General features: G+C 36.0%; 1 protein-coding gene across 24 annotated transcripts in view; it reads left to right on the top strand.

Moving 5' to 3' along the window:
• LOC127799523 (mediator of RNA polymerase II transcription subunit 15a) overlaps positions 1 to 25,267 on the top strand; it is a 169,822-nt gene that overhangs the window by 34,238 nt on the left and 110,317 nt on the right. For 7 of the 24 annotated variants that reach the window (XM_052333893.1, XM_052333888.1, XM_052333698.1 and 4 more), the window contains exon 2: positions 153 to 285. The exons of 12 other annotated variants lie outside the window; for them this stretch is intronic. Coding sequence is in view for 10 of the 12 variants with exons in the window: in XM_052333698.1 (XP_052189658.1) it covers positions 161 to 285 (125 nt within the window). In the remaining 2 variants the exon portion in view is untranslated. Of the gene's footprint in view, positions 1 to 152; positions 286 to 1,641; positions 1,754 to 25,267 lie in introns of all 24 variants that reach the window. 5 more of the 24 variants (XM_052333707.1, XM_052333689.1, XM_052333630.1 and 2 more) reach the window with 2 other exon arrangements.

The following is a 25,267-nucleotide window of genomic DNA, read 5'->3' as shown; positions in this document are numbered from 1 at the left end:
ATCCGAACACATAAAAGCTTTCTGTTCTTGTGTTCTTTACGTTTCTCGATTTATGCTCAATCTTGTGGTTTGGCCGAGATTCAGGTTGCGTAGAAAACCAACATGTTCCTTGCTGAGACATAACAAAGGGGTGTTTTTTGATTGGTTGGCAGTAACTTCGATGGACTCCAATGGTTGGAGATCTGCTCAAAGTGGTGTTGAACCCACTATGGATACCGGAAGCAATGGCACTGATTGGAGGAACCAATTGCCACCCGATTCACGGCAAAGGATTGTTAACAAGATGTGAGTTCTTCTTAGCATTTTTTTGGCCGAACTCTTTGGAATCCTATTTTTAATTTTCTAAAGGGCATCCAACCAAGCGGATAAAGAAAGAAGAAAAGACAAGAACTTTATAAATACATAAAACATAATTTAAGGTGGGGAAATTACCTATTCCGTGTTTTTAACTATAGCATTAAATTTGAGTTGTGGCATTGGGTTGAGTTACTGAATTTCTGTTGACTATTCAATTCCGTGGACATTTTAGTTCTCGGGATCGATAATGTTCCATGAGTTGCACCTGATGGTTACCTCTCAAGATGTGGCAGTGCCATGTCTTTAAGTAGAACAAGATGGCTTGTGTTTGACACAATTTCAGATCTGCAAGGTGTGGGTTTTTGTTAAAAAAAGCTGGAATAAGCTCCAAAATGTTTCATTTGGAGGATCCTAATTATTTGGTTGTGATGCATGTTTTGGGAACCTCGTTTCTCAACTTGTGCTTATTAGTCCAAATAAGACTGCCTTGATGTCTTGACATGGTTTCAATCTCATGCATTGTTGTCAAAATTTTAGAACTTTCAGCCTGGCTTAACGATATTATTGTTGAGAAAGAGTTAATTCATCCTCTATCAAACCGTAAGAGTAATTGATGTGTATTCAAGTCATGCAGACCAAGTCCACGTGAAATGGATTTTGAACTTTTAATGCATGAAGTTTTTCACTTGTTTCAGATTTCCGATTGACAAATAATTTTCTCAACTTATAAGCAGAATGTGCAGCCGAAGATTATTGTTCACTGTTTATATGCTTTGATGTTCCAATTTTAACACTGTTTGCTGTAAGCCTATGATCCTAACCCTCCAAAATGACATGCTATTGCGATTTCCTTATTAATTGAAACAATAATACCTATATTAGTTGCCCTTTTCATTTTTTTTTCCAATGTGTTTAAATCCATTTTTTATTGTGAGGTTAAGTTATTAGTCTTTCCTTTTCTTTTTTCTTTTTTTGGTGGTGGTGGTTGTTTGGAAAGAGTCTATAACAAACATCAGCATAAGGGGGCTAATCCTGTGCAAAGGAACCTGGGAGATTACATACAATGAAATATGATAAATAAACTAAACAGATTTGTTATTTTTTTTGGGGTGGGGGGGTGGGGGAAGAGAAGGATGGTTTCTTTAATGTATGTTAGTAACATGCTTTCTCGAATTATGCTTTTAATTGTTATCGGGTTCTCTATGGATTTGTAATTTGATTGAAGTAAAATTTTTCCATGCTTCATTGGTTGTGCTGCCAAGTCATTTATTTTCCTTGTACCACGAATGATATTCTTACTACCTGGGAGAATTAACATTAAAATGTAACATGTCATGGGATTAGCATGGACACTTTGAAGAGGCACCTTCCTTTTTCTGGACAAGAGGGACTTCAAGAACTCAAGCTAATTACAAGTAGATTTGAGGAGAAGATCTACACCGCTGCAACAAGCCAGGTACCTTGTCATTTGGCATATTTTGATTCTTATAATGTACATGCCATGTTGTTTTTGGTCACTTGTTTATTTTAAGTATGCTAAAATAAATATTTTGTCTCCATATTATGTCTTTATGAATTTCTCAGTAGTATGTATTTTCTTAACTTCTACTTGCAGTTCGATTATCTGAGAAAAATATCTCTGAAGATGCTGACAGTGGAGATCAAATATCAAAATAACCTGGCCACTATCTTTCTTGTGAACTCTGCCAGTAATAGTAAAAATCCCCCAGATGCAGGTAATTGCATCATGGAGTAGATTGTTCTTTTGCTATCTATTGGGTTTACCGTATCAATTACTAAAAGTTGCCCTTTGAGATCCGGAATACTTTGTCTGTCTGTTTGTCAGATTACTTGTTCTAGATATCTGGCTTTTGTCTATATGGTGTTTTTCTTTCTCTCCTTTTCTTATGTAAGAGTTTTCCCTTCTTTTCCTCCACTCTTGTTTGCTAATATCAATGGCCTATCTTGGGAAAAGTATATGTTGTAATCACTTGTATTAGATTAGCTTAAGATTGTCTCAGGAGGGATTTCTGTTGTAATAATGTAAGTTGCATTTGTACATCACTTGTGTTATTCTAGAAGGCTAGTTTCTGGAAGGCTGACCGTGTCTGTTATAACTACCGTTTAGGGGTAGTCGGTCAGGGAGATGTTCTCGCCTCTATAGCTTATAAATAGGGGTCGGGATGTAGGCTTTAGAGAGAGCTTTTCATTCTATCTTGTACAAGTATGTGTTGTGTGTGAAAAATGGCATATCTTTCGGTTCAACTCTGTATAGCTTTCAGGTTTATGGGGCTGTGGGAGAGTTGGGTGTTTAGGGCACATGTAATCGTGTATCATCATTAAAAGATAGTGGAGAAAGCAAAGGGCAAAGCCAATCTGGATGTAGGTTTCTTTTGAGATTGAACCAGGATCCATTCTCTTGTGTTCCTTCTATGTTCTTGATTTAAATCTTGTTTGTTTTCTGTTTTACTTGTGTGTTTCGAGAGAGAGAGATTGTTCGGGTGTTCTTTGAGGGTTGAGTGATCATATTGAGAGGTGAGATCTAGGTTAACAACTTGGTATCAGAGCTGGTTGCCTCTGGAATTGATCAAGAATTCAAGAATCTCAAGACAAGGGGGACGATCTCAGAAGAACAGAATGGTGCCAATCGCCTATCGATCAGACATTGACAAGTTTGATGGGAACAATGATTTCGGGCTATGGAGGATTAAGATGGAGGCTCTCCTCTGTAGTCTCAGTTTGGAGGGGGCACTGGAACAAGAAGATATGACCGAGGGGGCATCAATCGGGAAAGAATCACAAGTTTTGACCGCGGAACAGAAGGAGGCACGGGTGGAGATTAATAAGAAGGCTTACAACCTTCTTATTCTGAGCCTTGGAGACAAAGTGCTCAGGGAAGTGTCAAGATTGAAGTCTGTGGTAGAAATCTGGAAAAGGTTGGAAGACTTGTATCTCAAGAAGACACTCAATCGGTTATTCCTCAAAGCCAGGTTCTTCAATTTCAAAATGCAGGATCTCAGTAACTTCAGGATCATTTAGATGATTTTACCAAACTATGTTTAGACTTAAAGAACATAGATGTCAAATATGAGGATGAAGACAAAGCCTTAGTCCTTCTCTATTCATTACCTAAAACCTATGAGAATTTAGTAGATATTCTCCAACATGGTAGGGATAAACTCTCTTTAGAAGATGTAATAGGGGCATTAAACTCTAAGAATTGAGAATTAAAATGGACAGTAAATATTCCCTTGGTGATGCTTTCACAGCAAGACCAAGAAATTTTAAGAAAGATTCTAAGAATAGAGGTAAATCAAGGTCTAAGTCTAGGAATGGAAAAAGCCTTATAAAGTGCTATTACTGTCAACAAGAAGGCCACATTAAGCGGCACTGTCCTAAGAGGAAGAAAGACCATGTCGATATAGAAAGTTTTGATGGGGGGGGGGGGGTTAACATTTAGTGCAGATGCCCTAACAATAAGCGACAGAAAAGACAGTTAAGAATGGGTCATGGACTCAGGCTGTGCTTTCTGCATGACCCCAAAGAACATTGGATTCAAAACTTTAAGGAAATTAATGAGGGAAAGGTTTTATTAGGAAATAATTATGAATGTAAGGTTCAAAGGGTGGGGTATGTTAGATTAAAGATGCATGATGGAACCTTTAGGACCCTCACAGCCGTGAGATGTGTCCTTGAACTCAAGAGGAAATTGATTTCTCTTGGGGAATTGGATAGGAGTGGATTTAAATTTAAGGGTGAGGGTGGAGTGGTGAAAATAAATAAAGGCTCCCTAGTATGCATGAAAGCTGTGTTAAGGAATGGGATTTATTTTTTGCAAGCAACCACTTTAAGTGGTGAAGCTGCAATTGTAAGTTCAAATTCCCATGATAAGGCAAGATTGTGCCATCTAAGAATGTCACATATTAGTGAGAAACGGCTCAAGAAACTTGCCAAACAAGGGATATTGGAGTTAGGGCAGTCCCTAGAACTAAGCAAGTGTGAATTTTGCATTTATGGGAAAGCAGCTAAGATAAAATTTAACAAAACAACTATTCACTCATCAAAAGCACCCCTAGACTACATTCATTCAGATTTGTGGGGTCCAGCTCAAACCATGACTCATGGGGGCTCTCGACACTTTCTGTCAATAATAGATGATTTATCAAGAATGCTATGGGTATATGTTCTAAAGACTAAGGACAACACTTTTGAAACTTTTAGGACATGGAAGACAATGGTAGAGAACCAAAAAGGCAGATCAGTGAAGGTTATTAGGATAGATAATGGGTTAGAGTTTTGCAATAGGGAGTTTAACCAAATGTGTAAGGAGGGAGGTATAGTTAGACACTTAACAGCTCTCGGCCTCTCGGGGACCCTAAGCAAAACGGCTTGGCTGAGAGGATGAACTGGACTCTTTTGGAGAGGGTAAGATGCATACTCTTTCATGCAAACTTATCCAAGACCTTTTGGGGGGAGGCTGTTTCCACAACAACCCACATTATAAATAGATCACCCTTAGCAGCAATTCGTTTTCAGATCCCATATGAAAGGTGGACGGGACATAAACCAAGCCTAACACACCTTAGAATATTTGGATGTCTAGCCTATGCTCATGTGAAGTAAGGCAAATTAGAGCCTAGAGTCAATAAATGCCTATTTATAGGTTACCCCTTAGGTGTTAAAGGTTATAAGCTTTCAAACCTAGAATAAGAGGGACCTAGGACTATAGTCACAAGAGATGTGACATTTGATGAGTCCTCTACCATAAAATCAGATAATCATCAAACCCAGCATAGCTTAGGAGAGGAAACAAAATCTGTTCATGTAGAGATAACATGCATTAACCTAGCTAAATCCCCAGAACTGCATATGAGTTTCAAGGCAGTGACCATGAAGATGATCATGCTCAAGACCAGACCTAAGAATCTTCTCACTATGAAGAAGAGGAGGTAGACAGTGATGTAGATTCTAGCCTAGGAGACCTTCCAAATCCGGACAAATATAGTGTTGCTAGGGATAGACAACCTAGGGTTCGCAAACCACCTCAGAGGTTTGGTTATTCTAATCTAGTAGCTTATGCTTTTACTAGTGCAACCGAATTAGTAGGGGAAGAACCACTTACTTATGAAGAGGCAATGTCCTTTAAGGATGTTGGAAAATGGCTAGAAGCCATGAAGTTTAAAATAGAATCCCTAAAGAAAAATCAGACTTGGGAATTGGTTGAAAGGCCAAAGGGGCAGCGCATTGTAGGCTGCAAGTGGCTGTTTAAGATCAATGAAGGGGTAGGAATTAACCCTAAGCTTAGGTATAAGGCTTGGCTGGTTGCTAGGGGGTTTACCCAAGTTCAAGGCATTGATTTTAATGAAGTATTCTCCCCAATAGTAAGACATACATCTATAAGGGTTTTATTAGCCATAACAGCTCATTTAGATCTTAAGCTAGGCTGCTAGAGCAGATGAATGTAACAACTTCTTTCTTTCATGGGGATTTAGAGGAAAAAATTCTAATGGATCTACCAAGGGGATTTGAAGCTAAGGGAGAGGTGGAGACGGTATGCTTGCTTAAGAAGTCCTTATATGGGCTTAAGCAATCCTCAAGGCAATGGTACTGTAAATTTGATACGGTTATGATAAGCCAAGGGTGTTCTAGAAGTTCTTATGATAGTTGTGTGTACTACAAGCATGTTACACCTAGCATTTCAGTATACTTACTATTGTATGTGGATGACATGCTCATTGCAAGTCAATCCTATCAAGAAATTCAGCTACTCAAGCAAAGGCTGTAAGCTGAATTTGAAATGAAAGAGTTAGTGAAGTTAGGAAAATTCTAGGAATATAAATTTCTAGAGATACATGGAGGGTATATGTGGTCACGTGGATAGAGACGGAAACGGCTATAGAGAGGTACATTGAGGGTATGGATTCGAGGAAATTAATAATGAGAGTAAGTCTATTCTAGATTTTGCTATGGCATATGGGCTCATCATAACCAATACTAGGTTCAAAAAACGGGACGAACACTTAATCACATATAAAAATGTCATAACAAGCACCAAAAAAGATTACTTCCTCATGAGACAAGAGGATCGGTTATGTTGTAGGGATTGTAAGGTGATTTTGGGGGAGTGTTTGACTACTCAACATAGACTTTTGGTACTTGACGTCCAAGTAAGAAGTTGGAAGAGAAAAAATCACATGAAACAAAATTCATGAATTTGGTGGTGTAATTTAAAAGGGGAGAAACATCTAATCTTCGAACAAAAATTAAGGGGTAGAAGGGAATGGAATGGAATGGAGAAGGACAAGCGAACCAAATGTGGATGGAAATGGCTAATGCCCTGAGAAGCACGACAAAGGTAGTCCTTGGAGAGACAAATGGTAGAGCCCCAAACCTTAAGGAGTTCTGGTGGTGGAATGAAGAGGTGCAATTGAAAATTAAAAATAAGAAAACTTGCTATAAGGCTGTATATCAGTGCAACAATGAAGAAAATCTAAAAAATTATAAAGAAGAGCAAAGAGAGTTGTTAGTGAAGTAAGGTCAAAAGCATATGAGAATCTATATAAACGACTTGATACAAAAGATGGAGAAAGGGATATATATAAATTAGCTAAAGCAAGAGAAAGAAAAACAAGGGATCTAAACCAAGTGAAATGCATAAAAGATGAAAACCAAAATGTATTAGTGAATGAAGGAGCGATTAAGGAGAGATGGAAGGAGTATTTCACAAAATTATTCAATGATGGTGGGGGCACAAGAGTTAGGTTGGGACACCTTAGTAACACCGAAGGGAACGTGAGCTATACATTTTATCGATGCATAAGTTCAAATGAAGTAAGACAAGTATTAAAAAAGATGAAAAACTATAAGGCAGTGGGATTGGATAATATACCAATAGAAGCATGGAAATGCATGGGAGAAGAGGGCATTTCCTGGCTAACGAAATTATTTAACGCGATCCTTAAATCAAAAAAGATGCCAGATGAGTGGAGGAAGAGTACTTTGGTTCCTATATACAAGAGCAAATGAGATGTTCAAAATTGTGAAAAATACAGAGGAATTAAGTTAATGAGCCATGCCATGAAACTCTGGGAGAGAGTAATAGAGTAAAGGCTTAGAAAAGAAACAGATGTTTTGGAAAATCAGTTTGGTTTTATGTCTGGTAGGTCAACAATGGAAGCTATATACTTACTGAGGTGCCTAATGGAAAGGTATCGAGATCATCAAAAGGACATGCATATGGTGTTTATAGATCTAGAGAAAACCTATGATAGGGTCCCTAGAGAAGTATTATGGAGGGTTCTAGAGAAGAAAGGAGTCTGAATAGCCTATATATAAGCCCTTAAGGACATGTATCACGGTGCAGAGACAAGGGTCAAAACATGTGGAGGGAATACTAAACTTTTGAAATTACAATGAGACTGCATCAAGGTTCTACACTAAGTCCATACTTGTTTGCTTTAGTAATGGATGAACTCACTAAAGACATTCAGACAGACGTGTCATGGTGTATGCTATTTGCAGATGACATAGTGTTGGTGGATGAAACAACAGAGAGAATGAACACTAAGCTTGAGTTGTGGAGAAACAATTTAGAATTTAAGGGATTTATATTAAGTAGAAGGAAAACATAATATATGGAATGTAAATTTAGTAAGAATGTAAGAGTGGAGGATGTTATAATAAAATTGAAAGAACAAATCTTACAAAGAAAATACCATTTTTGATATTTGGGATCAGTGATCCAAAAAGATGGAGAAATGCACGAGAATGTCATGCATAGGATTAAGGCAGGTTAGCTAAAATAGAGAAATGCATCGGGGGTGTTATGTGATGGTAAAATCTCATTAAAACTGAAAGAAAAATTCTATAGGACAGTTATAAGACCAACCCTGTTGTATGGCTTAGAATGTTGGGCAATCAAATACCAACATGAGCAAAAAACGAGCGTAGCGGAGATGAGGATGCTAAGATGGAAGTGCGGCCATACAAGAAAAGATAAAATTAGAAATGAGGTTATTCGTAATAAGATAGGAGTAGTGCCAATTGAGGATAAGATGAGAGAGAATAGAGTAAGATGGTTTGGTCACGTGAGGAGGAGACTAAGAGATGCTCCTGTGAGGAGAGTTGATGAAATGAAACAATTAGTCAAAAAAAGAGATAGAGCCAGACCGAAAAAGACTTTGAGAGAGACATTAAAGTTTGATATGAAGTGTATGGGCCTAAATGAAGATATGACAAAAGACAGAAATACATGGAAGTCTAGAATTCATGTAGCCGACCTCACATAGTGAGATAAAGGCTGGATATGTTGTTGTTGTATAAATTTCTAGAGATACACAACATAGGAAGATATACGTATCTCAAAAGTCATATTTAGCCAGGGTTTTATCCAAGTTTGGAATGTCAAATGCAAAGGCAGTTAGTGTGTCTTTTGCACCACACTTTAGGTTCTCCTTTGTCCAATCTCCTAAGAATGAGGAAGAAAGGACGAAAATGAGTCATATTCCATACTCAAGTACGGTAGGAAGCCTAATGTATAGTATGGTGTGCACCCAACTAGAACTAGCTCATCCTATGACTGTTGTGAGCCGTTTTATGGCAAATCCAAGGAAAGCCCACTGGTCATCAGTAAAATGGATGTTTAGATATTTGAATGAAACCTTAAGTCATGTCCTAACCTATGGTGGTGTTAAGATAGGAGTTCAACCTAGTATTCTAGGGTACTCGGATGCAGACTATGTTGCTGATGTAGACAAAAGAAGATCCACAATCGGATGGGTATTTAGGTTATGGAACTCCACAATTAGTTGGAAATCAAGTCTCCAACATATAGTAGCATTATCTACAATCGATGTTGAATACGTAGCAATTTCGGAAGCCTTTAAAGAGGTTATGTGGCTTAAGGGTCTAGTGAGTGAACTCCTAGGTTTAGAGGTTAAGGCCACCTTGTTATGTGATAGCTAAAGTGCCATACACCTATCTAAAAATCAGTCACACCATGAGAGGACAAAACATATAGACGCGAGACTCCATTTTATAAGAGAAATGATTGAAAATAAATCTGTTTTCTTACCCAAAGTTTCGAGAAAAATGCAGCAGATATTTTTACAAAGGTTGTACCGATTTCAAAGCTAAAGCATTGCTTGAAGATATTGCAAATGGTTCCAAGTCAATGCTGAAGATGAATCATGACACTATGTGAAGGTGCAGGTAGTAAAAAAATATCCTGAGGAAGCAAATCAAATCAAATGGGTGGAGAATTTGTTGTAATTACTTGTATTAGATTAGCTTAAGATTGTTCAGGAGGGATTTCTATTGTAATATTGTAGGTTGCATTTGTACATCACTTGTGTTATTCTATAAGGCTTGTTTCTAGAAGGTTGACCGGGTCTGTTATAACTGCCGTTTAGGGGCAGTCGGTCAGGGAGATGTTCTCGCCTCTATAGCTTATAAATAGGGGTCGGGAGATAGGCTTTAGAGAGAGCTTTTCATTCTATCTTGTGCGAGTATGTGCTGTGTGTGAAAGAGGGCATATCTTTCGGTTTCAACTTTGTATAGCTATCAGGTTTATGGGCTGTGGGAGAGTTGAGTGTTTAGGGGACATGTAATCGTGTATCATCATTGAAAGATAGTGGAGAAAGCTAAGAGCAAAGCCAATCTGGATGTAGGTTTCTTTTGAGACTGAACCAGGATAAATTCTCTTGTGTTCCTTTTCTGTTCTTCATTTAAATCTTGTTTGTTTTCTGTTTTACTTGTGTGTTGCGAGAGAGAGAGATTGTTCGGGTGTTCTTTGAGGGTTGAGCAATCATATTAAGTGGTGAGATCTAGGTTAACAATATATTTGTTGAATTTTGTTTGTAGTTCATATCATGACCACTACTTGTAGATCTTTTATATACTCATGAGGCTCTTGAATCTTGAATATGAACGACATTCAAAGCAATATTGACAAAAATATTTTGTTTTATCAAGATTGGAATTCTAGTGTTTGGACAAGGCCATACTCAAACACACTGATACTTGTCAAAACACTATAATATAATGATTTTTTTTCCCTGACTGAAATTAGGAGTTTATGATATGTTATTTCTAATTGAAAGAATGAACAGAAAACCTTACAGAATTTCATTAACATGCAGACCTAGTTATAGGGTTGAGTATTTACAACTTAGAAAATATTACAACTAGGAAAGATTACAACAACACACATTAGGAAAGTATCCTAATTTGAAATTAAACTATCCAAAACAGAATTTAGAAACTTCTAAAAACCGTAACATTCTAGAAGTAGTCGTGGATGGCTGCTTTCCTCTTTCTCTTGAATTTCACACAGGAATCAACACTCCCCCTTAAGCTGGTGAATGAATATCAATCGTTCTCAGGTTGCATACTAGGTTTTCAAATCTTCTAGTAGCCAATCCTTTTGTTAGAAGATTAGCCACCTATTTCTCGGATGGAATGTAGGGTATTTGAATTATACCTTTCTCAAGTGTCTCTTTTATAAAATGCCGGTTAATCTCAATGTGCTTAGTCCTGTCATGTTGTATAGGATTATGAGTAATGCTTATGACTGATTGGTTATCACAAAATAACCTGATTGGCTCATTAACAACAATCTTAAGATCTTCTAAGACAATCCTTATCCATAGCAATTCACATAGACTGAGTGCCATAGCCCTGAATTCTGCTCTTAACACTTGACCTTGCCATTATACTCTGCTTTTTACTTCTCCAAGAGACCAAGTTCCCATCTAGAAACACACAATATCAAATAGTAGACCTTCTATCCATTAAAGATCTAGCATAATCTACATCTGTATAGTCTTGTATGTCAAAAGTACCACCCGATTTGAATAAAATTCCTTTGCCTAGGGTTGTTTTTAAGTAGCACGATATTCTTTTTACAGCTTGCATATTATCCTTAGTAGGACTATGCATAAATTAGCTTACCAAGCTCGCTGCACATGCAATATCTGGCCTGGTGTGCGACAAGTAAATTGACTGACTTACCAACCTTTGACAACTCCCTTTGTCCACCAGTGGGCTGTTGGCATCTCCTCCCAATTTAGTATTAGGTTCCACTGGTGTGCAAACTCCTTTTCATTCCAACAAACTTGTTTCTTTTAGAAGATCTAGTATATACTTGCGTTGGGATCGGAAAATACTTGCCATAGAGCAGGCCATTTCTATTCCCAAGAAGTTGTTATAACCCTCAGGTAGAACTCACCCTCAAAAGCTAGTTGTTAAGGAGAGGGTGTACAAGAGGTTATAAACCTCACACCAAGAGTCTAAACTTTCGATGTGGGACAAGTCCCATACCTTGCAGTCGACCATAACATACCACCACGCTCTGCAGTCCGGTGCCCACGACGGCAGGTTGTGCACTAGCCACGGTTAGTCCTGGACGAACATTGCAATGTTGGCGTCACCTCCGTCACCACACAATTGCAGCTGGGAGGCATGGGGCTGGCTTTGATACCACTGTTACTTGGCTAGTGCACAACCTGCTATCGTGGGCACCGGACTATGGAGCGTGGTGGTATGTTATGGTCTACTGTAAGGTATGAGAGTTGTCCCACATCGAAAGTTTAGGCTCTTGGTGTGGGGTTTATAACCTTTTGGGCACTCTCCCCTTAATAGCTAACTTTTGAGGGTGAGTTCTACCCGAGGGTTGTAACAGAAATATTTAAGTGATCCTTGGTCTTTGATTTCAGAATTCTGAGCCAGCTTGCTTCTTAGAACCTTCTGTTCTTCCATGCCATTCGTCGTTATTGTAATGTCATCCATGTAGACTAGTAATGCAGTTACCTTTCCTTTTAATGAGTGCTTGAAAAAGAGTGTGTGGTCCCCCCCTACTTTGTTGGTATCCCATGTGCTTCATGGCTTTGGAGAGCCTATCAAACCAGGTTTTCGATGACTGCTTGAGGCCATAGAAAGCCTTTTTCAGCTTACACACTTCGTTTGCTTTTCCTTTGTTGAAACCAGGTGGCAGTTCCATGAACACCTCTTCTTTACCATGAAAAAATGCATTCTTCACATCTAGTTGTTGTAGTTGCCATCCATAGTGAGTTGCTAGGGATAAGAGGATCCTCACAGTGGTCATCTTGGCTACTGGAGCAAAAGTCTCCAACTCCAAGTAGTCAATCCCATACGTTTGGGCGTAGCCCTTAGCCACTAATTAGGCCTTGTACCTTTCCAAAGACCCATCTGCATTATATTTTATATTGAAAATTCATCTACAACCCACTGGAACCACCCCCTTTGGTCTTGGCACCAGATCCCATGTGTTATTCTTTTCTAATACTGTAGGAGCTACAGTATATGATGATTGAAGGGAAAATCTAATAGGCTTAACCTACTGGATAGAAGTGTATAAGTATTAAAAATGTTTCATTGTTGTAGCTTACTTGGACATATGCTGTCTGAAAAATATCTGTAGACATTTGTGGGATCCTTATTTTATTTTGAACTTTTCATTTCTGTGCCTTTTCTCTTTTTGGGATGGAGTAATGAGGTTCCTCTCTGAGTCTCAGTAGAAATAATTCGTAGTGTGGTCTCAAAGGGTGAAAGTGGACTTTGATTATGAAAAGTTGACTGATCCTCATGGTTTGTGTAGAAAATATTTGGGAGAAAAGAAGAACTTAATTTCATTCACTTGGCAAAGGGTGTGTAAATACATGAATACAAGATACCTACTCTCTATAGAAGTCTACTCTATTTACAAGATACTTAAACTATTTAAAATACAAACTAATTATCTCTTATTTTTAGGAATACAATTTAAACTTAATCATATTCAAATTGACTTATCTTCTTCTCCTTTTTATCTCTTTATCCTTCCTAGAATTTCGCCTTCCTTATCTTCAGCTAATCGACAGCTTTTATATTTCCACACTCCCCCTCAAGCTGGGCTGAATATGTTATTCAGGCCAAGCTTGCAGCTTAATTCATCAAATAGTCTTCTTGGTAGGGCCTTAGTGAGAATGTCAGCTACTTGATTTTTGTAGGAGTGTAGAATAGCTTGAATACCCCTTTTTCTATCTTCTCTTTGATAGAATTAGGGGTGTTCAAAAAAATCGGTGCACCGCAGAAACCGGCCAAACCGAACCGAACCAAACCGATCCGATCGATTTTTTTTTTTGGCGGTCGAAAATGGTTTGGATTCTGTCCAAACCGCGCGGTTTGTGGTTTGAACAGTTTGCGGTTCGGTTTTAAACCAAACTGCCCAAGAAAATAATAAAAAAAATTATAAATAAATTATTATTATAAAAATCTAATAATTGGCAGCCCATCTTATTTATTTTTTACACTATTTTGTTTTTATTTTTTGTTCCTATTTATTTACATTTAATTGTCTTTATTTAGCAATATTTGTGTCTTTATTTATCATTTTTAAATATTTTTATTAGTGATTTTAAATAGCATTTCAAATCGCGGTAAACCGCACCAAACCAGACCGCAAATGCGGTCTGGTTTGGTGTAGTTTGGCCGAACCCATACCAGACCGCGGTCTGATTTGGTTAGAAAACCGCACTAGCGGTTTGGCGTGCTGAAAATGATTTAGACCAGCCAAATCGCACCGCGAACACCTCTAATAAGAATGGAAATTTTACCTTCTTTGGAATGCTTGATAAATAAGATGTAGTCTACTTGGCATTGATTATATCCATATTTCTTAACTGCCCTTGTAAATCTCTTAAACTAGGCTCTTGGGGTGACAAACTCACATGAGCCTATACAACTAACAATTACAATGTGTTATAATTCTTTTATTACATAAGGTCCCGACTGAGAGAAAGCCATGGAGTGACAAACTCACAAGCTCAGTAACTATGTGTTCGATATTATCAATGTGATTAAATGACACATCAGGAAACATAATCAATATATTTTGACCAGAAACTGTCTTGTTACATTAACAACAGACTACATAGGATGATCACCTCATCAATTACGATTAGGGTGACAGATCGTATCCTTGAACACTTGTCTCTGTATATTATGAATACAGAACCACATAATTTGATGGTTTGCCCCATTAGTAAATATTGTATACCAATACACAAAGACAACTGTGTCAGTTCAAGTCTAAGGATCAGTTACACTATCGTAGCAAGATGATATGACCATTATTCACAATGTCACGTGGTCAGTCATCAATGTCACATTTAGTGGATTGTTCTTCAACAACCACCCAAATATTTACTAGAGATATCCCCATGTCATATGGAACGCGACACACCACCTTTACTATCAGTATCTCATATTGATCAAGGTAGTAAACTATATGCTGGTCCATACTAAACTAATGAGTATTCCCATTTAATTAATCTAAGGATTATGAATCATTTAAAAAATTCTGTTATCAAATAATCTTGTCACGTAGTCTTAACACTTTAAGAATAAAACTCTCAAGAGATATAAAGACTCGTTTATATAGTAAACTGGAGAGTTTATTACTGGTAATAAAATTATCTTTTATTAATATATATAAATATACATAAAATATATTAATTATAAGCTTACTATACGTCATCTAAATTTAGCATTAGGGTACACATCACTAACACTCTCCCCCTAAAAATTTATAAATAAGTTATTGGTAGTTTATTTCGTTGAATAAGTAAATGACAAATTTGTCCTCGAACAACTACCATATTTTCAAATTCATCCCTCTACCTTATCTCTGTTGTCGCCTCCCTCTAGTTCTTGTGTCGCTGTCGCCACCTCCATGGTGGTTGTCGCTTCCAACCCCATCCCCATCACCCACCATCTCCAACCTCCATATTTCGTCGCTGTCGTCCGTACCTCCTCCATATTTGTGTGTGTATATATATATATGTATAACATATATATTGTATTAACATGTAATTGTGTATAATTTATCAGTTGCGTAATTGTGTATATATACATATATATTGTATTAATAGTAGATATTTAATATATTTTTTAATAATTGTGTCTAATTTATCAACATGTAATTATAATAATTTTATTAGTTGAATATCAACTTATAAATTATTTTTATAAAAAAATCATATTTTTATGAATTTTATTTATATTAATCAGCAACATGTCAATTTAATATTTTTGTTAAGTTTTGATAACTTATCAGTTTTTTTAAATTTAAAACATAATTATATAAATTACAGTTTAAATTACATTTGTTTAAATACATTATCAATTTAAACGTTATTTATTTTTAACTTTTACATAACTTAAAAAGTATAAGGGTACGTTTGATTGCAAGTATAGAATTTACATGGGAAAAAAATATTTTTTAGGCACTTAAATGATCTAGAATTAAATTTTAGAGAAAATGTTAATTGAAAATGTTTGATTGACTTAATTTTTTACTTAAAAATTAGTATACATTTTTTAGTTTTTAATTTTTGGTTGTCATTATTTTTTATAAAAATAATCACATACACATATAAATAATTAATAATCAAATATACAAATCAATAATCTATTACATAAAATAATCAAATATATACATATTCAAAAAATAAATCAAATAATTAGAGAGTGAGTCTGTATTTGCCATCACCACTATAGGGCTTTGACTTGTAGAGAACAACAATTGCACACAGACATATAACGCTGTATGTATGCATATATATATATGCTATGGGACAAATAACGATGAAAAACAAGAACAGCTCACCGTTGTCATTTATATACACATCTTTTATAATAAATAAATAAATATGTATATATTATAGAAGATGGGTGGTGGCCGCTGTAACCGTTGGTCTGGCCAATCCTACTCTTCTCTTCTCCGTTGATGGGCGGTAGTGAAAGGAGAAGGAGCTGTGGTGGGTGGGTTTTTTCAATTCCATGAAAAATAAAATCTACCCCTATGAGAAAACTAATTTGTGAGAAAATAACATCACGTCATCACAAATAAAAAAATATTTTTTATGACAGATTTAACTAGGGGAGGCAATTCGTGTTGGCGGGTCGTAATCGTGTCGTGTCGAGACACACGTATAACACGTGTCAGGCTAACCCGAACACGACCCGTTTAACTAAACGTGTCGTGTCGTGTCACCTATTTAACCCGTTTAATTTAAATGTGTAGGGTGTATGGACTAACTTTTGTCTCTTACCTTCATGAGGATGACACCATCCCCTTTTGTGGAGCTACGCTTTTCAAGAGGTGCGTTATTTTGTTTTCCAGCGGCTTCAAGGCTTTGCATTGACTTAGTAAAATGTTAAATCCATGCAAGCGAAGTGCAAAACCTGGAAGCTCTTGTTGAGGTTCTGGGGTGTAAGTGGGTTTTATTCCAACTGTGGGCTTAGTTCCTTGGAAGCTCTTGTTGAGGTTCTGGGGTGTAAGTGGGTTTTATTCCAACTGTGGGCTTAGTTCCTTGGAAGCTCTTGTTTGAGGTTCTGGGGTGTAAGTGGGTTTTATTCCAACTGTGGGCTTAGTTCCTTGGTTAGGCTCTTGAGTTTAAATCCTAGACTAGCCTTTAATCCTATCCTCAGCATCCCAACTTCTGCCATATCCCCTTTTTAGGCTCCTGTTTCAGTTTCTTTTCTTTGATAAATAAATTACATTGAAGTATGCCAAGAGGGAAAACCTTGTATGAAATAGGAAAGAAAGGAAAAAATAAAAAATACCTGTAAAACTATTTATCAACAACAAAACTCGTCTATAAACAATGCAAAAAAGGATAAACAAAAAGAGGAGTCATCTTTTAACCATAAAAAAGGGAAATGAAGAGTGTTCTCTTAGGGAAATGAATAAGATTTTCAATATTCTCAATACTAGGATCGGATCACAGTCACACAAATCACATGCACAAAAATCAAAGAGGCACAGAAAATTTAACATGGCTTGGTCTCAGCAGACCACTATTAGGCTGATAATGTCTTTCCCATGAACAAACTTTCTCTCAAGCTTCTCAACAATTCCATCTCATGTAGCTTTAGACTTAAACGGGGCACCTAAAGGGAGCCTAGGCACATTTTGGAAGTATAAAAGCATCCCTTTACTCTCACACAATATACTACCCATAGTTACTTGGTTCGCTCACCTCCCTTAAGAACCACAAACTGGTTCGTGTGTCCCAGTTTGCGGTGCATTTTCGAACTGGTTCGTAGTGGTGCGCGCTAGGACGCTACAATCAAGGAACTGGAGCTGAAAATATACCAGCTACCAAACATGCCAGCGATCGCCATCGATAGAGAAGAGAATCACAAAAGAGAAGAAGAGACGAGAAAATATACCATAAATAAAGGAGTGAGCGAGGACAGCAGCCATAAAAAAAGGAGTGAGCGAGGCTGTGAAAGCGAGAGAGAGGCAGCAATCGAGGGCGAGCCACGGATCAAGCAAGCGAGCGAGAGGGGCAGAGGCGAGAAAGGGAGAAGGGTTTTCACTTTGCAGAGCAGAAGAGGGGCAGGGGTGAGACGAGAGAGAGAAAGGGGATGGGTCGGTGGGCGCCAATTGGGGGTTAGGGTATTTGGTAAAAAATATATATTTTTTATTTTATAAATTCAAATTTAATTGTGAACTCTAAATTCGTCATTAAAAATAGAATTTTTATTCTAAATAAGAAATTAAAAATTAAATATGAAAAGTCAATAATTCCAACAGTGGCATACAAGCCACTAAATATTTAATTTAACACTACTTCTCTTTTCCATAAGTAGAGTACCAATGCAATATTTTTTATTTTTCGAAATTTTGACTTAATTAAATATAATTCAATAAAAATTTTAACTTAATTAAATATTTTTCAAAATTTTAGTTTTTTACAGTGCGTGTATATATAGTGTAGTTTTCTTTCTAATTAGCATTGTTTAAACTTTATATAACTTAAAAGAAAAATTGTGAAATTATATTAAATTTATTGAATATATGAATTTGATAATGTAAAGAACGAACCGAACAAAAATTTCAAACGTACCACGTTCCAAAATAGCGCACCAACTAAGCATACCCCCTACGTATCACTTATCTAGCTAGGTGACGTACCACGTACCCAAACCCATACCACGAACCAAAGCGTACCGCGTTTCGGGTAACTATGATACTGCCCTTATTTCTCTAGGTCAGTCAGTGGCATGAGTTTTAGTCTCCACAACTCTCTCATATGAAATTAGATATAGTTTAACTAGGAAAAGAAATAATAGGAGTAAAATTTCCCTTATTGACTCACATAAATTCTACCTGGTTGATGGGAAATCGATTACTCTCAATAATAAGCTATTGTTCCTCTTCTATTTGATGGTGGCATAAAGTAATTGCATTTTAGTTACTTTGGGTCATATCATCTTGATAAAGAACTCTAGTTTTTCCCCTGCCAAACTTACTCTAGTTATACAAATCTGAGAAACTAGAGAACCACATCATCTTTTTTATTTTTTAACCTTCCTCTGATTTGGTGTTCCCATAAGGCCCAACTATCCTTGTACTATTGTTTCTTATTTTGAAGAAAAAAACATGTAAAAACCTTATACTGTGACTTCCCATGTAGTGGTCCACCGCACTTTATCTGTTGCTAGGATTAGGTTGGTTGTTCCTAGAATCCATCCACCAGACATGGGTTGTGTGTGGGAGTTGTCATAATCTTCATCTAAGCTTACCACCCAATTATGCTTTGCCTCCTTAAAGTATAGCCTACACAGTTTTTCATGCTTGACTGTGCTATGTATATGTACATTTTGTGCTTTTAAATGTCTTACTTCCTATTCTTTTGGCAGGTGTCGTTAACGAAGTGATCATTTTGGTTATAATTCATTTTTTAACATATGGATCATGTACTGGTTCTTAGCTAATACATACTGGTTTATGTTTTTGCAGCTCTGTTAGATTCTACAACTCAAACAGGAAATGCAAATAATGGGGATTGGCAAGAGGAGGTCTACCAGAAGGTACATTATCATTGATATTTAATCTTTCTAATTAAATTCTCCCGAAAGTAAGTCTTACCGAGCAACTTAAATCATATAACAGCATGAAAATAAATTCATGTTGATTGTTAGAAGACAAACATCACAAAGTACAAATACTTTCCAATGACAGTTGAATGCCAGAATTTTAATGAAAATATAAGTTGAAAGGAATACTTGTTGTTTAAATATTTTGCTGTAGTCTCATGATTATTTCATGCTATATCTGATGTAGACAGCATTCCTACTATACTTTATCTAGGAATTAAATATTCCAAACTGGCATTACACATTCTATTATGCTAACCCCAAGGTACTCATCACTGACATGATAGCTCAGGCATTCGCATCTGATTTCTCCAACCTTGTGCCCAAATTTTCTATTGTGCTAGAATTCATGTAGCAGACCTCACTTAGTAGGATTAAAGCTCAATATGAGACTCTTAAGTGTGATAGGTGTTATAGAAGATATGATCATGGATCGAAATGGTTGGTGAGTAAGATTCCATGTCGCTAATCCTACTTGGTGGGATTGAGGCTTCACTTGTTTTTTTGGTGAAAATGATTAACATTCCAAGCAAGTTTGCTCATCGTTTTCTGAAAAATCTGCCTTTTAAACTAGTTAGATTTTTGGGCTTGAAAATTCCTGAAATAAAAAAAAATAAAAAGAACAGACGATTCACATCTTGTTTTTTGTTTTTTTTCTTAGGAAACTTATTTCCTTAAATTTGTGATGTTCTATTTTTTTAGGTGATAAGACGCATGATCCCACTATGGACATGTTTGTCCCTTTAGTGTCCAAAACATTTTAGTTGCCAAAAAAAGAATATATTTGGACAAGTGTTCAACATGTTGTAGAAGTCTTTGACAAGTGCCTGACACTATTCTACATTTCCTTAGGAGTGGCTGTCAGATTGTTATTTTGTATGTGTGTATATATTGCTATTTTCCCTTTGTTGTGTGAATTGCTCTTCTATGCTTTTTATTTTTATTTTTTGTGTTTGTTTGTTTATTAGTTATTGCATGATTAAATGAATTCTTTTAATTGGTGAGCTAGAATCTATGAACTCAATCCCATGTAATGGGACTAAGAGGTGTTGTTGTGGTGGTGATGGTGATGGTTTTAAAGGTAGAATAAAACGTATCTGTAGGTGGAATGAAGCTGGAATTGCTGTTTTATGAATCAAGTGCTTGTTAGTGCTTGTTTTCTTTGCTCCTTTTTCTTTTTCTATTTGATCATTCAAATGCAGGGCTTGTTCAGCTTTCTTGATTTCTGGGATATGATTGAAGCATGTTTGTAATAACCAGGATTTTCTTGAGGCTATAAATGAAAATTAATGAAAGGTATAAATGGAATATTCGGAAAAAATGAGATTTTAGGGTACACTATCGCAGTCTTAAGCGATCGAATCAGCCGATGAGAGTAAGATTTCGTGTTGTTGTTATGTCCATGGGGGACGGGATGGGGTCTTCTTAAGAATGGGACAAGATTAATCCAGGTGAACGAGTGACACGGTAAGGCGCTCGAGAGATTAAGTATGTCACGGCAAAGTCAACCCCAACGGTGTGGAATGAATTTTTCACAGGAGGTTGAGTATGTCAAGGAGATTTCTCAAGTTAGACGTGTTTGCATATTGTCGTTTTGTCTGTATATGCCATGCTTGTATGTCTTTCATGCATTATGTAAACTGTTTCATGCCTTTACTTAGATGTTTTATCATCTAACATGGGTTATGCCCTTGGAACATTCAACGTTTCAGTCAAGAATTGTTGCAAGAGCAAGGATGTGACCAGTTGAGGGTTGATGATGCTTAGTTTGATAGCTGTTGTGTATTTTGGAGGCATTAATATTTATATCAGTATTTGTACGAATGGTTGTATGATAATATTGTATCATTTGGTGGTTTTGTAATATGCATTTCGATGTGGGAACATCTTGTATGAGATTTGTGGTAGACTACGATATTTTAATATTAACTATTTCACTGTGTTATAATATGTCTCGTTTAGTTGTTAAGATTATTGATTTTGTTAGTTAAACGGGTAAGATTGGGATTTTCGGGATTCGTTGTATGCATGTGAAGATTATTTTTCGAATCACCGCGCGTGATATATTTGGAGAAAAAAAAAATTGAAATACTGAGACGTCCAGGTGTTACAATGTTTGTGAAGGAAGTGTCATGGCAAACACTAATGTGTTTCTGATCACCTTTAAAGCATTATCATTTAAAAATTGTGAATTATAGAAAAATTGCTTATTTTTTGTCTTTGTTTTAATTTTATATGAATTTTTAAAAACTTTTAATTGTATATCAAAATTTGCGTCTAATTTCAATCTTGTAGTGCACTTTTTAATTTTTTTAATTGAGATATTGAATTTTGTGAATAATTTTAATTTATAATACGAAGAATGTTAAGGTTGACAATATCATGAACAAAAAAATATGTGAAGCGGTGGCAAAATCCTCTCTCGTTACCTACATCAGCGTTTAATGATTTAAATAAAGTTAAATTAATTTTAATTAGTTTTTTATTTGTATTTGTACATATAGAAAATAGAAAAAAAAAAAAAGAATGAACATTATTTCTTTCATATGGGGTCTAAAAATAAAACACTATATTTCTTTCATTTTATAATTTTCACGCATAATTAATTTTAAGTATTTTGGCAAAATAATTATTATCCTAAACAATAACATTATTTGGAATCCTTTACTTTTTTTTATCTTAAAAGCATACTTTTCGTAATCAATGTTATGTTATGAGTAGTACATATATTCAACATTTTGAGTAATCTGATTAATCAAAATGAAATTAACAACATTGGTTCAAATTAGTCTTAACACATTTTTAACAAATAATAAACCAACTAGTAAAATAATTATCGGTCAATATTTCAATTTTAAAAAAGTTTCCCACAATTGCAAAAATTAATAATATATTACGGTGACATACTTAAATTATGTTTTCTGATTACTCAAAAAATAAAATATTTTTATATAAAAATAATATAAATATTGAAACTCATGCAAGTTCACTAATTAGCAATAACATTGCGGCCTAAATGATAGCTTGTTTGTTGGTGCTTGTAAAGTACATTATTGTCAAAATCACTATATATGTTTGGGAATTAGTACTTGAATTTAGCAATTCATAAGAACAAGATATGTTTTAAGTACAACTTAAGATTGTTAAACAAAATAGATAGACACGCTTAACAATAATATTTAATTTCTCAATTTCTTAATATGTTTTAATAGGTATAAAAAAGTTAGGGTATTTTATAAATCCTTGACATAAAATATACGAAAAAGATAAAATGAAATTTTACGAGCAAAGTAATAAAATAATAAATAATATAAAAATATTATTGTCGACGTTCAAAATTAGTTAACCGTGATTTATAGGCATGCAATGAGAAAATGAGCCTAAATGCAAAGAGGAAGGACTAAGCAGAAACAAAGACAGGAGAATTTTACGTGGTGCGGCCTAAACGATGCCTACTCCACGACTGTTCTCTAATTATTCTAGCGGAGTAACAGTATAACATTCTCGTTTTTCTCCTTTTACAATAATATTTTTGGCCCCTATTTATAGTGATCGGTGTTTACACTTGTATAAAATACAAAAGTGAGTGGATGACATCATGGGGATAAGATGTCCTTATCAATTCCATAAAATCGGGAGTAGACTCCATATTACCAGGGATCCGGTTTACCTCACATAAAGTAAGTGGGTCTCTTACTCCGGTTGTTTCGCATTCTTGTTGTTATACGAGCTGAATAGTTTGATCAGCGAGCTGAATGCTAAGGCTAGTGAACTAGAAGCATCGCTGGGAGCTCATTGGGAATATCGCTGAGAGGTCGTTGGAAGCCTTGCTAGGAGCTTGCTTGGTTCCGCGATCGAGTTTCAGCGATGTATGAACTTGCTCTGACGAACTTAGCTTGGGTCTACTGGGCCTTAGGCGATTGGGCTGGCTAACTAGGCTGAATCTAATCCATAAGAAGTGGTGCGGGAAATATAGATAACAATTATTATGTCAAAAACACACTTGGAGTCGTATATTCGGTATTTTCTTCCCCGTGAACGGTAAGAATCTTAGAAGGCATTTGGTGTTCCATTTTGACCGCTTATAAGATCTTGATTCGGTTTATAAATTATCAAACTTATTTAGTTATATGTTGTTAAAATTTAAAAATATTAAATGTTGTTAAACTTATATGCAATTTTCATACCATTTTCAATGAACTCCCTCTTGGAATACACGTATAGTAGTGTGAATATAATTAAAAAAAAATCACATATCAAATGTACATATAGATATATAAATACACACAAATAACACAGTTTGAATATTTAAGAAACATGTTATTTCATCATATGAAATATAATAAATGACATACCTGATGTTCGATGTAAGGATGGTGTACAGAAACGATTTTTGTATAGAGACCAAGTCCTCATCAAGTTGTTGAAGGCCTAGTCCGTCCATATCTAGCCAACTACCCAGTACCAAAACGTAACTCTCATCTCGTGCTAGCTCGAGGGCTTCAATTCACCGACAAGTATTTGTCTCATCGGACTCTCCAAAATTTACCACGTGCGTAACAATTGCGCAAATTGTAATTTCCTGTAAATTGACATAAGTATAAATGAAGGAAAATGGAGAAGCAGAAGCAAGCCAAGCACTCTTTAATAAATGTTCACCTTCTTCTCACATCATTTTTAGATGTCTAAGCATTCCCACCACCTCTCCCAATTTTGTGCCACGCATAACGCACTAAAAATAGGTTAGGGCAGTGACAGAGTCGACTTTGGGTTCCAGGGAGTCAACTATCGCCATTGGGAGTCGACTTCGGTTGACTATAGCTTTAGGGAAGTCGACTTCCAGGCTCAGGGAGTCAACTCCTGCCACAGTTAACAATCTAAATGAAACAGTCAACACTGCGAAGCCTCAACTCATTAACAATTAACGAATCGTCGTCATTAACAATTCATGACACATCCAAAACCTTCATTAACTATTAATGATGTCCGAGACACAACATATACACATTTGTTGGAACCAAGTGTCGTATTATATGGTACGTGATTTTCTAAGTTTACTGTCCGCTAGCAAACAGATAGCACTAGAACCCGTTTGGGACTTGCCGAAACACCTTGACGCATCACAATAATCTCTCCATATTCCAGTGATAATTTGAAATGTCATTGAAAGCTCATAATAGCGGTCAAAAACAATATTGAAGGCAATTAAGTCTAATTTCAAGTGAGTCTATACAACTAACAATTATAGTGTGCTATAATTCTTCTATCACCTAAAGTTCTGACTAAGCGAGAGCCATAGAGTGACAAACTGAGAAACTCATAACTATATGTCCGATCTCATCAATGTGATTAGATGACACATCATGAAACATCTTTACTAATAATCAATCTGCCTTGACTAGAGATTGTCTTGTTATACTAACAATATACTATATAAGATGATCACTTCATCAATTATGAAGAAAGTGATAGATCATATCCTCGAACACCTGTCTTCATATACTAAGAATACAGAATCACATAGATGAACATTTCCACATCGCAATTGGATGATTCACCCCATTAATAAATACCGCACACAAATACACAAGACAACCGTGTCAGTTTAAGTCTAAGAATCAGCTACACTATCATAGCTATATGACATGTCCATTATCCATAATGCCACGTGGTCAATTATCAATGTCACATTTAGTGGATTGTTCTCCAACAATCACCCAAATGTTTACTAGAGATATCCCCATTGTAATACTCGGGAATGATTTAAGGCTATAGATAGTATTTGATAAAGGATATAAGTGGAATTATTGAAATAATAAAGCTATAGGGTACACTTACGCAGCTTTAGACTATCGAATTAATCGCATGGAGTACCTCGGACCCTAGATAACCAAGGTAAATGGTATAGTATCGACGAGTGATTCGAATGATGATTTTTAGTAATGAAACAAATTGGATCGGGAACAGTTTTCGGTACAGCTGTCAACTGGGCTGGAAAAACCGAATCGGCATAAGGATCATC

The sequence above is a fragment of the Diospyros lotus genome, chromosome 1 (assembly GCF_014633365.1).
Source record: "Diospyros lotus cultivar Yz01 chromosome 1, ASM1463336v1, whole genome shotgun sequence".
Classification (NCBI taxonomy): Eukaryota; Viridiplantae; Streptophyta; class Magnoliopsida; order Ericales; family Ebenaceae; genus Diospyros; species Diospyros lotus.
The sequence above is the reverse complement of the archived record's forward strand: the minus strand, read 5'-3'. Positions and strand labels throughout refer to the sequence as shown.